This window comes from Thunnus thynnus, chromosome 9, assembly GCF_963924715.1.
Source record: "Thunnus thynnus chromosome 9, fThuThy2.1, whole genome shotgun sequence".
Lineage (NCBI taxonomy): Eukaryota > Metazoa > Chordata > Actinopteri > Scombriformes > Scombridae > Thunnus > Thunnus thynnus.
The window spans coordinates 171,822-184,963 of record NC_089525.1 but is presented as its reverse complement, the minus strand read 5'-3'; the positions used below and the strand labels follow the sequence as shown (position 1 = coordinate 184,963).

At 37.5% G+C, this 13,142-nt stretch overlaps 1 protein-coding gene across 1 annotated transcript in view; it reads right to left on the bottom strand.

The window, feature by feature from the left end:
* Nucleotides 1-960: 960 nt before the first annotated feature.
* fbxo38 (F-box protein 38) overlaps nucleotides 961-13,142 on the bottom strand; it is an 82,028-nt gene continuing 69,846 nt past the window's right edge. Inside the window, exon 20 of the mRNA XM_067598447.1 lies at nucleotides 961-1,519. Within this exon, the coding sequence (XP_067454548.1) occupies nucleotides 1,500-1,519 (20 nt within the window). The 3' untranslated portion in view covers nucleotides 961-1,499. The remainder of the gene's footprint in view (nucleotides 1,520-13,142) is intronic.

Sequence of the window (13,142 nt, the reverse complement as noted above, 5' to 3'; positions counted from 1 at the left end):
TTCCTGTTGGACTTAGGGTATGGTTCCAAGAGACTTTTTTTTAAAGCCTGGACATGATACATGTGCCTAACAAATTCAGTGAATTCACATCAAATTTAAAGATGGGAGATTTGACTTTGAAATTTTGTGGGAGGTGCCCTTGAGTCATTTTGCCACACCCAAGTCCAAAACCCGTATCAGACCTTTAAATACCCCTCTTCTGACACATGTACCAAGTTTTCAAGTATCCCTAGCCCCTCAAAAACAGCTTCCTCTTTCATAGCAAACAATGTGTCACCATGGTAACAGCTTTTGATTAAAAGTCAAAAACTTCAGTATTTAGCATCATCAAGGTCTAACAACTCAGCTGACCAAATATTAGGTGGATCTAGTTAAGCTGCTAGGAATTGTCATTAAAAGAATGGGGCCTATAACTTCCTGGTGGGTGGCGCTATGACTATAATTCAGTATTGTCCTGTACATGTCTTAAAGATAGCTGAAAGATGCAGGGTAGACAGCACTCCAGCCGTGCAGGTCAGAAGGCCCAGATCACTCCTTTGTGTAGAGTTAGCAGCAAGCTAACTCTGTTTCGTGGCTCCTGTACTTGTTAAACCAGCCAGCAGACTTGTGTGGTAGCTGCTGGCTCTAGATAACTTTAGTTTCTGAGTCTTAGGCAGGCTCTCGCGTCTTCTGCCATAAAGGAAGAGTTCTGTGTGTGTCTGCTGTGAGCAGGCCACACAAGAGAGCTGAGAGCTGCTCCAGCAGAGAGCTGTGAGGAGAAAGCGGAGCAGAGAGCTGCTCCTGCTGCAGCTGTGAGGGGCAAGAGAAAGAGAGGAGGGGGCTCTCCTATTCCATTCACTAGATTCTTTAGAAGGAACTGCAACAGAAAATGACTGGAATATGTACAGGAACCAAGGGAGTACATTAATTTTTTTCATTTCAATTCAGTTTGACATGTCTAGTGGCAATACAGTCCATCAGTCCAGGTCTGTTTTAAATAATAAGAGGACCATAGTTACACTCATATATTTTAGAGATGTTTCTCCAGATATTCAACAGCAGGGGACTCCCATTTGAAGTCTACTGTACTTTGCATATCAGCATTTGGTGTAAAGTTGTGAGAAAGTGTTTGGGACTTATATGCGTTTTATTTATATGAGCATGAGCCAAACAATTTTAGGAGGGATATCAATTTGGGTATACTTCTCTCTGGGTTTGTCAGTGTGAGCAAAATATCATCTGCAAATAAGCTTATCATATACTCAATATCACCAATTAAAATCCCATTTATCTTGTTGCTTGAGCCAAAAGCTTGGCAACACTCTCTCTCTACCTTCATGGGTCGGCATAGTTACCCATTAATTCTTATTCCAGCTATCAGAGAAGCAGAATAACAACAATAATAACAGCAATAATAATAATGATAATAATAATAATAGAGATAAGACTAGCATTAACAAATAGCAGCAATAGCCGGAGAAGGGACAACAGGACTGCACCACCACTCCCGCAGCGAAGGCTCACAGTATCTTGGGGTTTCCTGCGAGATGAGAAAGCACAAAAAAGGAGAAGTCAAGTTAGTAACATGCATTAACGGTACATGAATGCATACAGATGAAGAGGAGGAGGAGGAGAGAAGAGCTTAGTGCATCATGAGAAGTCCGCCAGCAGTCTAGACCTATAGCAGCATAACTAGGGGCTGGTCCAAAGTGAGCCTGGTCGACCCTAACTATAAGATTTATCAAAAAGGAAATGTAGAGAGGGTGTCTGCCCCCCAGCCCAAATCTTTTGGAGATTGTAGGAACCACAAGTAAGCCTGCATTCTTGGAGCACAGTGTTCTAGTTGGATAATAGGATACTATGAGCTCTTTAAGATATGATGGCGCCTGACCATTAAGAGCTTAGTAGGTGAGGAGAGGGATTTTAAATTAAATTCTGGATTTTACAGGAAGCCAATGCAGCAAAGCTAAAATGGGAGAAATATTGTCTCTTTTTCTAGGTTTTGTCAGTACACGTGCAGCAGCATTCTGGACCAGCTGGAGAGTCTTTAGAGACTTGTTAGGGCAGCCTGATAATAAGGAATTGCAATAATCCAGCCTAGAAATAACAAATGCGTGGACTAGTGTTTCTGCATCTTTTTGAGACAGGATGTGCCTGATTTTTGCAATATTACATAAGTGAAAAAAGGCAGTCCTTGAAATTTGTTTTATGTGGGAGTTAAAGGACATATCCTGATCAAAGATAACTCCCAGATTCCTTACGGTGGTGCTGGAGGCCAGGGCAATGCCATCTAAAGCAGCTATGTCATTAGACAATGTGTTTCTAAGGTGTTTAGGGCCAAGCACATAACTTCAGTTTTGTCTGAGTTTAGTAGCAGAAAATTGCAGGTCATCCAGGTCTTTATGTCCTTAAGGCATGCTTGGAGTTTGGTTAACTGACTGGTTTCATCTGACTTCATCGAGAAATATAATTGGGTATCATCTGCATAGCATTGAAAATGTATGCAGTGTTTCTGAATAATATTACCTAAAGGAAGCATATATAATGTGAATAGTATTGGTCCAAGCAAAGAACCTTGAGGAACTCGATGTCTAACTTTTGCGTGCATGGAGGATTCATTGTTTAAACTGAAATCAATCTGATAGATAGGATTTACGCCAGCTTAATGCAGTTCCTGTTATGCCAATTAAATGTTCCATTCTCAGAGTACAAAGATAAATCCTTTGTACAACGCAGTTTGGAGATCATTTGTGATTTTCTCTGTGCTGTCTAAATCCTTAGCAACTGCTTTCTCAAGGATCTTAGAGAGAAATGGAAGATTAGATATACATCTATAGTTGGCTAAAACACCTGAATCAAGAGTAGGCTTCTTATGAAGAGGTTGGGTTACAGCTACTTTAAAGGACTGTGGTACATAGCCTGTTACTAAAGACAGATTGATCATATCTGGTAAAGAAGAGCTAACTAAGGATAAGCAGGTAAGCAGCCTAGTTGGGATGGGGTCTAAAAGACAGGTTGATGGTTTAGATACTGATGGAATTGCTTCCTTAAATTTAGCTACAGCACTATCAGATAGACATCTAGTGAAGACATTTTTGTCTAATGGTGTGTAATCCAATACTAGGAATTTGAAAGTTATTAAGTAATGGTCTGATAAAATAGGGTTTTTTTGGAAAAACTATTAAATGATCAATTTCAATGCCGTACATCAGACCAAGATCAAGAGTGTGGTTAAGACAGTGAGTGGATTTATTTACACTCTGAGAGAAGCCAATTGAGTCTAATAATGAGATAAACGCAATGCTAAGACTATCATTATCAACGTCCACTGTACTAAGGACTAAGTTTGATAAAAACTCTGAGAATTCAGATAAAAATTCAGAGTACGGGCCAGGAGGACGGTACACTATAACAAATAGAATTGGCTGTAAAGTTTTCCAGGTTGGGTGAGAGAGATTAAGAACAAGTCTTTTGAATGAGTTATAATTAAATATAGGTATAGGGTTGATAATTAGGCTTGAGTTGAAGATGGCTGCAACTCCACCTCCTCGGCCAGTGTCTCAAGGAATGTGAGTATTAATATGACTGAGGGGAGTGGATTCATTTAGGCTGACATACTCTTCATGACACAGCTAGGTTTCAGTAAGACAAAATAAATCAATACGATAATCTGAGACTAGATCATTTACTAATACAGCTAATAGATGATAGTGATCTAATGTATAAGAGTCCACATTTAATTCTCCTATTTTGTTGTGCTATTGCAGAGGTGGTGTTAATTTTTATGAGATTTTTATGAATGACCCCTCTTTTCTTTATTTTAGATTTAACGGATTTAAGTGGTCAGGGGACAGACACAGTTTCTATGTGGTTTTGGGTGCTCTAATGAAAGCACAGAAAAGCGTGTAGGAATGCAGCTCTGCCTCCTGGTCTCAACCCTGGGTTGTCATGGTTTTGGTCTGCTAATAAACTCAGCCATAATTCTAGATATGAGAGCAGCTCCGTCCAAAGTGGGATGTATGCCATCTCTCCTAATCAGACCAGGTCTTCCCCAGAAAGTCTGCCAATTGTCTATGAAGCCCACATTGTTTGCTTTGTTTGCCATCAGACCCAGGTGTTTTGTTTGCCTTCAGTCAAGGCGATAGTATTGTCCAGTTTGGTGATGGTTATCTCTGCAGACAGTGTACTATTCTGAAGGTCTGAGGAAGTGAATATAAAGCAAAATGACTTCCACAACCAGAACAAATGTGGTTTAGAGTAAATAGTAGGATTGTTCCTAAGATTAATGAATAACATTCTACTATGGCAGTTTTTCCTATGGTATTCTTCCAGTTTCACGATATCATCTTATCTTGAGCTAAAAGGTAATCAGTGCATTGTTCCAGAAAGAGAGGAAGAAGAACATAAAAGCTAAATAGGGACGTTTCCAGATTATCAGACCACCTTGATATTTCAAAGAAAAGAAAAACACACACAACTTAAATCATGTTAGTAGACAATGGCTTGTCACTTTGTCCTGTGGAGTCATTAGACATAGTGGTTGTAGCTGGATGGAGTCAGCCCAGCTCCATCATTACTGTTGGTTCAGATCTCCTTGGGGCTGCAGCGGAACACACGCAGCTCTGCCATATCTGCTCCAAATGGAATGCTTTTGCTAATGTTTGTCTCCTACCTTTTCCTACATCGTCTTATGTGGTTTTGGGGTTGGGCTTGGGAAACCCTTTCTTCTGCAGGTCATCAGCAGCCCTTGCGTTATTGTAAATCCTAGGTCTGCTATCCAAAAACATCTTAAGCTTGGTTTGAAACCTCTCTCTGTGAATACTCCTCTTATTCCGGCATACTCTCTTCTCTTCTTCACTATTTCTATTGGGTAATCGTGGTCAAAGTAGACTCTGTTGTCTTTGAAAAAAAATCTCCTTTTTCTATGCGGTGGACAGAACCTGTTCCTTGATTTTGTACTTGAGAAAATTTATCACTATATGAATCTCAGTGGTGCATCCTTGGGTGGTCGTGGAGCCAGAGCTTTGTGGCAGCATTGTATTTTGAGATACAATCTTGTCCAGTGTAGTCAGCTCTGACTTCAGAATTTTCCTTTGCGGTCATTTGAACTCAGAGAAAGGACCAATAACTCAACACACATGGAGAGAAAACCCCTCTTATTATCTACACAGACTATAGTCATAAACTCTAACTCACATTCCTGAAGGACAGTCAATGAGCCTCTATGCAAATCTAAGCCAAATCTGAATTTGTGTGAATTAAATGTCTAATCATTATGCAAACCATGTAATGCTGTTTGTTATAGAAATTCATAAAGAATGGTATAACTTTGATAGCTGTGTGGTAATCTATTGAGGAAAATTTTTGATTTCATTATATTTTGCATGTGACTATATTGCCCTCTATTGGTAAGGTTAGAACTTCAAATTAGTTTAAACTAACTCTGGTGCAGTACATCAAATGTTAACATTTATATTTAAAACTGTACACTATCCCAATAAATACAATACAATATTTCAATAAATTCAAATTTTTTATTGTTAAGAGTTAATGAATGTTCTTATGGTAAATACGCAATGGTATTTTAAAATCACCTTAGTCTAACTTCTGATCTATTAACCTGATAGACAATCATATTTTAATAGTTAATTTAGAAAAGTAGTTGTATTGAATGAATTAAGTTTTCTGAAGTAATCGGAATGTAAAATATTATGGGTGAAGAATTTCAGGTTTAAGTTTTCTTTTATCATGAAATAATAATCATACTGAAGTTTTTATATTATGAAGTAAGTTATATTGAATTGATATTAGAATATGTTGAATATGCAAAAGTTGCTTTAACTATTTCACTAATAGACGTGTAGTAGGGTTTAATAAGGTTGTATCAATGAAGGCTGAATGTCTAAACATCAGGATAAGCATGAGTATGAATGTTAATGTTTCACATGTTAACTCACATTGAGTTATCAGCTACTGAATGAAGATTTGAGTGTAGTCAGATTAAACTAAAGAGCCTAAATCCTCAACTCCAACTGAAACGTCGCTCTGAAGAAGAATGTGACTATTGAAACTACTTGCTCACAGCAGTCGGCCAACTGGGAATTAAGCCAACAGAGACTCTTTCATGGCAGCCTGAAACACGGCTTGACTCCTCTTCATCAGTGGTTCAACACTGCTGCACCGCCAAGACTCATCTGTAACACAGCCCAAGCCGGGCCACACCACATTGCTGCACAGATTAACTCCTGCTCAACCCAAAACAACACTGTACCTGCTGAGATGACATCAACTATAACAAATCTTCATCAACAGTAAGGCATAACATGGCTTTGTGATCAAGGGTTGATGTTGAATAAAATTAAAATTAAAATGATTTATTCAGAGAAGTGGAGGTAGCTTTCACTTATCATTCCCATTGCAATACATTAGCCTCAAGTCAAACACTTCAAGCCAATATTTCTAAAGAATTTTCTTCATTATTTTATTTTTAGTATCATTTAAAGGCCTTATTATTGTTCTTTATTGTCTTATGCTTTATCATGTATTCTCAAGACATTTAGCTATTAATAAATATCTCCAATTATCCTAAGAAGTTGTTGCTGTTTCTTTGGGAGAGCAGAGTAAACTAGAAATGCATTTCCTGCGGAAAATGCGTGTGAATGCTGAAAACTGCAATAAATCACAAAGCATTGCTGAAAATATTAAACACTTCTTCAGGATCCCCATCTGTACAAATAAAATTTGATTACCATGGCATGTTGCATTTAAGAGATTTGGTAGTAAATAAGTAGTTAGTGTTTTACTTATGACCACAAGGTGGGGCTACTGGTGCCATGATTCAGTATGTCATGCAGATTCTCATGGAAGACCTGTGTACCAAGTTTCATTTCATCAAAGACAACAGAATTACTGAAATATAAAGTTATAAGGTTAGTTTAGCGCCCCCTTTGGGCAGAATTTTATGAAATGTTACACACTTCTGTAAGGTCACCTTGTGTACAACATTCCCAAATTTGGCCGCAATCCAATTCAGTATTGAGGAGTTATTGACCATTAAGTGCATTAGGCCACGCCTTGAAAAGTTTGCTAACCACTTACAGACAAACCGTAAGTGATATCTGAAAACAAATAAATAAGTTGTGTCTGGGGTCCTCTAAATATGGTACATACCAAGTTTGGTGAAGATTGGATGAAATATGTGCCAACAGAAGCAAAACATGTTCATTAAAAAAACAAAATGGCGGAAAAATTTTAAAGGCGCAAATGGACGTGGCCTATATCAGTCTAATCAGCATCATCCAAGGAACATCCTGAACAAATATTTCTTTGATAGGACAGCATTCATGAGTTATTAGCCAAAACGCAAAACATTTTATAACTGACCACATGGTGGCGCTATTGATATTATGTTTTAATATATTAAGCATTTCCAGATGGGACACCTGTACATCAAATATGAACACTTAAGCACTTTTAGTTTTTGAGATATTAGCTTTCAAACATTCCTCCCATAGACTTCCATTATAAATTTTAATATTTTAAAAAATTATATAAAATCAATGGATTATGATAGAAAGCCGAAAAGTACTAGCATAGATGTCCTCAAAGAGCTGAACATTTTGATAGTTGAATGGTTTCTGTCGCTCAAAGTATAGAGGAGTTGAAAGTTTGCAAAAAAGTATGGAAGAATAAGAATAATTAGAAAATGCAATTTCTGTAGAAATTGCGTGTGATTGCTGAAAGCGAATTTAGATTGCATGACTGGAAGCTGAACACCATCGAAAAATCTACAAAGATCAAAATCAGCAATGGGTGGAATTGAACCTACACCCTCATGTTTGTAAGATAGACATGCTATGCATTGAGCTAACATGTCACACAGCAATGCCAGGCCAGATTCTGGTGTTTAGCTGGTGTGTGTTTAGCTGGAGCTCAGCTCAGCTCAGCTCAGCTCAGCTCAGCTCAGCTCAGCTAAGCAGATTGACATCACCTGGACTCCTTCAGCCTTCAACTCTACTGAGTTCCACCCTAAGCAGGGCTCGTACTCACAACCTTTGGATCTAAAAGGAGTTCTGAAATGACATGACCTTAAACTACTGCACTACTCACACATGCTATGTAGCACAGGAAAAGATGTATTTAACAAGCGTATCAATCCACATTTTAGGTACTAATGTTAAGGTAAGCTAGAGAGGAATTGAATTTTGGTACAGGATAAAGATGTGAGGCAACTTTGTACATGAGAGCAATATTATGAGGAACACTGCAGTGAGCAGGTATCAAACACAGCACCTTGTCATCTAAGGTGAATCTGATCAGAGAGCAGCATTCTAAACCACCGAGCCAACAGACATTCACAAAAATGAGAAGAAAAAATCTCCATTTTGATGAGGAAAATGTATTTGTCTCAAACCAGAGCTTTAAGCCCAGAGATTTGTACATCATTAGTGAAAGCAAGACTAGTTTAACATGAGAATGAATGATATGTGTAAAAAGTGTTTGAAGGAAGAGAGAATCTGTAAGTTTAAGAAGCTGCAGTGAGAGAAGACACACATCCTGCAGACTGTATTGCAGTCAATGATAACATGACAGGGACTCTCTTATCAATTAAGATTCAGATCTCAAAAACTATAAGTCCTATGTGAAATGTACTTTTGAGAGAGAGGAGGCTTGTGGCAACATCCTGAGGCAAGATATGTGCTTGAGGAGTTAAAATTGTGGGAGTGACAGCAGTTTAGAAAAACATTTCTGGTCTAAAATTATCTGTGCTCGCCACTGTGCCTGATCACATGACACACTGGTGAGACCTGACAAAGTCTGAAAAACCCCTGACTTTTGGCTTAAATTGCTGAAAAATTATAAAAGATATCACTAAACAATCTGATAACTTTGAAAGTTCAAAGTTATGTGAACATTTTACAGTTTGAATGGTGTCTGGTGTCTGTAATTAAATATAAGGTTCAACTTCCACTCTTGTCTGTGAATCTTGGTTGATAAATATACTACTACCACTGGCCGTACCACTAGGCCCTTTGATAAGCGTTTAAACTAAAACAAGTGATATCCTGCTCAAGAAGCTTGTATAACAGGTATTGTACCTCTGTATTCATGCAATTGTTAGGTCAAATAAGGCTGGGAATTGCTGTACACTCCATTGACATATCTTCTCCCTATTCCTATGGTGTGTGCTGAGGGGGAAAGGGGGAAAGCACCATGTCTGCTGCTCCCTCTGACTGGAATATTTGGTCTTATATAAAACTTCAGGAGGCTGCTGTGTCCATGCTCACTTTAAAAACAGTTCTCTCTGATTCAAAGTTAAGCTGATCTTGCTGTCAGTATTTCTAAACTATTTTATTTGGTTCGGAATATCTGAATATATTGGGATCATCAGTGCTTTTATAATTTTATTTAATTAAAAAAAGATTTTAAATCTAATTCTTTTCTGGTATATTGATTTTATTATCCCTCATATCTATTTTGCAAGCTTGAATTATTATCCTCATATTTTATCAAAGTCTGTCCTATATGTTTTGTAACTTTCAATGATAAAGACAGATTTTCCCCCTGTTAAAGTAGATGTTTAACATGTGACAACAGTGAGAGAGAAGGGGGGCAGGTATAATCCAGCTCTCTTCTCTGTCTGTTCTGTCTCTTGTGTCTTAATAAGGTAATGTTTGGAGATGGTTCACTGTTTACAGCAGCTGACAAGACTGGGCTATTAGCAATGGCAACCACGCATGGACACACACACACACGCACACACGCACGCACGTATGCATGCATGCACGTGCACAGACACATACACACTAAATGTACAATCAGTCTACATCAGGAGTAAATCCTTTATAAATCTGTGTGTGTTTGCAGTCTTTTCCCTCATATGGAGTGGAGTCCTACCCTCTAAACCGTATGAACTAAGTAAACATCTACGCACTTGCTACATGCAAAGTAAAAGACTAAAACTTTTGAAGGATTTCTAAAATATATGACGATGAGGACAGCAGGCAGCACCATTAGAGGTATTACTTTTAAGAAAAAAAAAACAGACTGACCTGTTAAGTTTGTATGATCTGTTTTTTTTATGCTCTTGATGATGTTCATAGACAAAATAAATGTTGGTCCAGCACTGTCTATTGAACAACACTTTTTGGCCCTGAACTGAGACTTCCAGGTAGAGCTTTCTTACTGGCTCTGTACTGCACCCGCAACCTCCTGCAATTAATTGCTTTTATTACATAAAAGCAACCTTCATCTTATACAAAGACTCTTGGAAGAGTCACACTGAATCATTAGTCTTTGCAGGCAATAAAACACAATTTATTGGGTAATTATGTAATTAAGGACAAAGCTGTATGTTCCCACAGGTAGTGGTTTACACTCACATTGTCCTCTGAGAGTATCCATTCAAAAGTTAAGGTGTAACATGCTGTATGGTGTTCTGTGATTACTGGATATTCACATTCAGACCAAATTACCACTTTTTCTGACATTACACTTTCTCCTGCAGAGACCTCGGCCTTTTAATTACTTTAATCAACTCATGACATTTACTTATATGAATGATCCTATGACTAACAAATTGTAAACATCAGATGAGAGTCCATGTTGTATGGAAACTGTGAGGAACCAATAGAAACTGTTTAGTGTCAAAGGAAGTCCAGTAGAACAGCAAGAAGCTGTGCAGGCTGACAGAATACTGTGGGCAGTGTCACTGTGTTTACATTCAGTAACAGCAGCAGAGGACTATGATTCACTGGAACCTGGTGTGTGTGACACAGAGACTGAGAGTGTGACTCCATCTTGCTTAACGCCAAATTGTCAAAGCAGGAAGAGCAGAGATTAGTGAGGCCAAAATTAGAATGGTGTGTACAGGTGGATCTGCCCTGTCTCTACAACTGCCAGAGTCCTGCTTTCTGTTAGATGCCTTCTGCTCTGTAACTTTAGTATCATGACTGTTATCATTAACAGCATGCTCAAAGCAGGTTAAAACCATGGATGTTTAAGCAGGTTTACATTCAAATGCTTGATAAATACATGATAAAATTTCATATCAGGAAAGCTTTATAAGTGAACAAGTAAGAAATCGGTGTTGACCTGGCAATAAGACAGATTTATAGGGAAATAACTCTATGAATAGCAACCAATTAGAGATCCTGTGAGGCACATGACAGAAGAGAGACCAAAGAGGTAACATAGTTCACATACATGAGCTAAGATGATCGATCAGCGTTTGACAAGAAAGCCTACAAACCAATCTCAGTGAAATCACTGGATAATAACTAAGAGCTGGAACTCCAGTGTGATGATAAAATTAGAATGATAATCATCCTCTTGCTTGAACTATTGCTAAAAGCTTCATTTAGTATGCTCTAAACTGAACTACACAATAATACATAATCGCCACTGTCCACATTGACTACATTTGATGACCTTAGAATTATAAGGTTCTATCTACATTCTGGGTACTTTTGAGTTTTTGAGGTTCAAAGGTTTGGCATAGTTAGTAAAATTCATATACAGTACAGTTCTCTTGTATTAGTCAAAATAAAAGACACCCTTAATGTACTATAAATATATAAAATGAAAATCACATTTTTAAATGCGGTTTTCATGATCAGGTAATTTTCAGATAAAACCTGACTCTGAGAACTCATCATTTGCTTGGGATTATAAGTTTCTATCTGCTGATGCTTCACAGAAAGTGATGAATATGTTGAATAAAGTAGATCAGTCTTACATTGTTTTAATACATAAAATCAATGCATGAACTACTGAAGGGAGGTATGATTTAAGATATTTGGGCACAGACAATTTAGCTGCATGTTTTAAACATTCAAAATGTTTCTCCATTAATTCTTTGATTTTTTTGTTCTTTCTCTATTTTGTTTTGTTTTTACTGCAGTCTGTGCATATTAGTCGTCATTTCAAGGTATTTCTTGATTTTTCTGTTCCCAGAGTTACATCTTTTTTGACAAACTGGGGTCTCTGTCACTGACTGTATCTCATATTCTCACATATTAACATTTTGGCTTTCAATTATGTAATTTTTAAGTAGTCAGAGTAATTTAAATCACTAATAAGAACATTAATCATTGCTGACAACTGTGCTGTCTAATTACACTTGTTGACTATCATGGTAGATAAAAGATTTATCTACCATATTCCTCAGCTTCTCAACCTTGTCTTTGTAGTCCTTTTTTGCTTTCTTAACCACGCATCTCATTTCCTTCTCCAAATCTCTCACTTTTTGCAGGTCTCCCTCCAGAAAAGCCATTTTCCTTCGATTTAAATGGTGTTTTAGTCATTTATTGAGTCATGTGTTGTTTCAACATATTTAGTCATATGTTGTTTGTTATTGGGGTAGATTCTGACATTTTATATTTTAATGATAGTCAACACAGAAGTTGAGATAACTGGTGATAGTGTAGGTTAACAGTTCAGGGTTGTTACAGGAGACCTGGTCATTGAGGAATAAGTCCCATTCAGTAGCATTAAAACAACCCCTCAGCTCTTCAACTGAGTCATATGTCCAGACCTAAATGTGTTTAATAATGGGTTTCTCCCTTTTCCCAAATGGAACTAGTATTATCTTATATCAGTTGAAAGGTTATTAAATGGATATGGGGTTATGGGTACATGGGGACCTATTTCTTGTGTTTGAGCTTCTCTATTGTCAGAGATTAACCTAGCAGATGTTAGGCTTGCCCAAGCCTTTTTGTGGCTTCGAGATGACTTTGAAAACCAAAACAAGTCATCGACAAATTTGTTTCGGAGAGATGATTTCACTGTCAAATGTGAGAAACAAATTGTATTTAAAACAGCCTCCTCCTTTTAGAAGGTATGTAAAGACTCAGGATATCTTACAGCTCATCACTTCAATGAGTGTTCACAACCCTTCTGCTCTTTGTCCAAGCCACAGAAAATTTATATATATCCATGTTAGCATCTCTTATTTGGAAGGTCTTGGTTCCAATTGACAAAAATAGTATTGAGCGTTAAGTCAAACCAGTGGCTGTAGTAGTATGTTTATGTATGCCACAGCATCTTTTTGATACCATCACTTTGGGTACCAAAATTGGAAATATTGCTGCTTATATTAGCTTGAACTTTTACTTTATCAAATGACTGAAAATAAAGACAACATAAAATGTGTTACCAAGTGA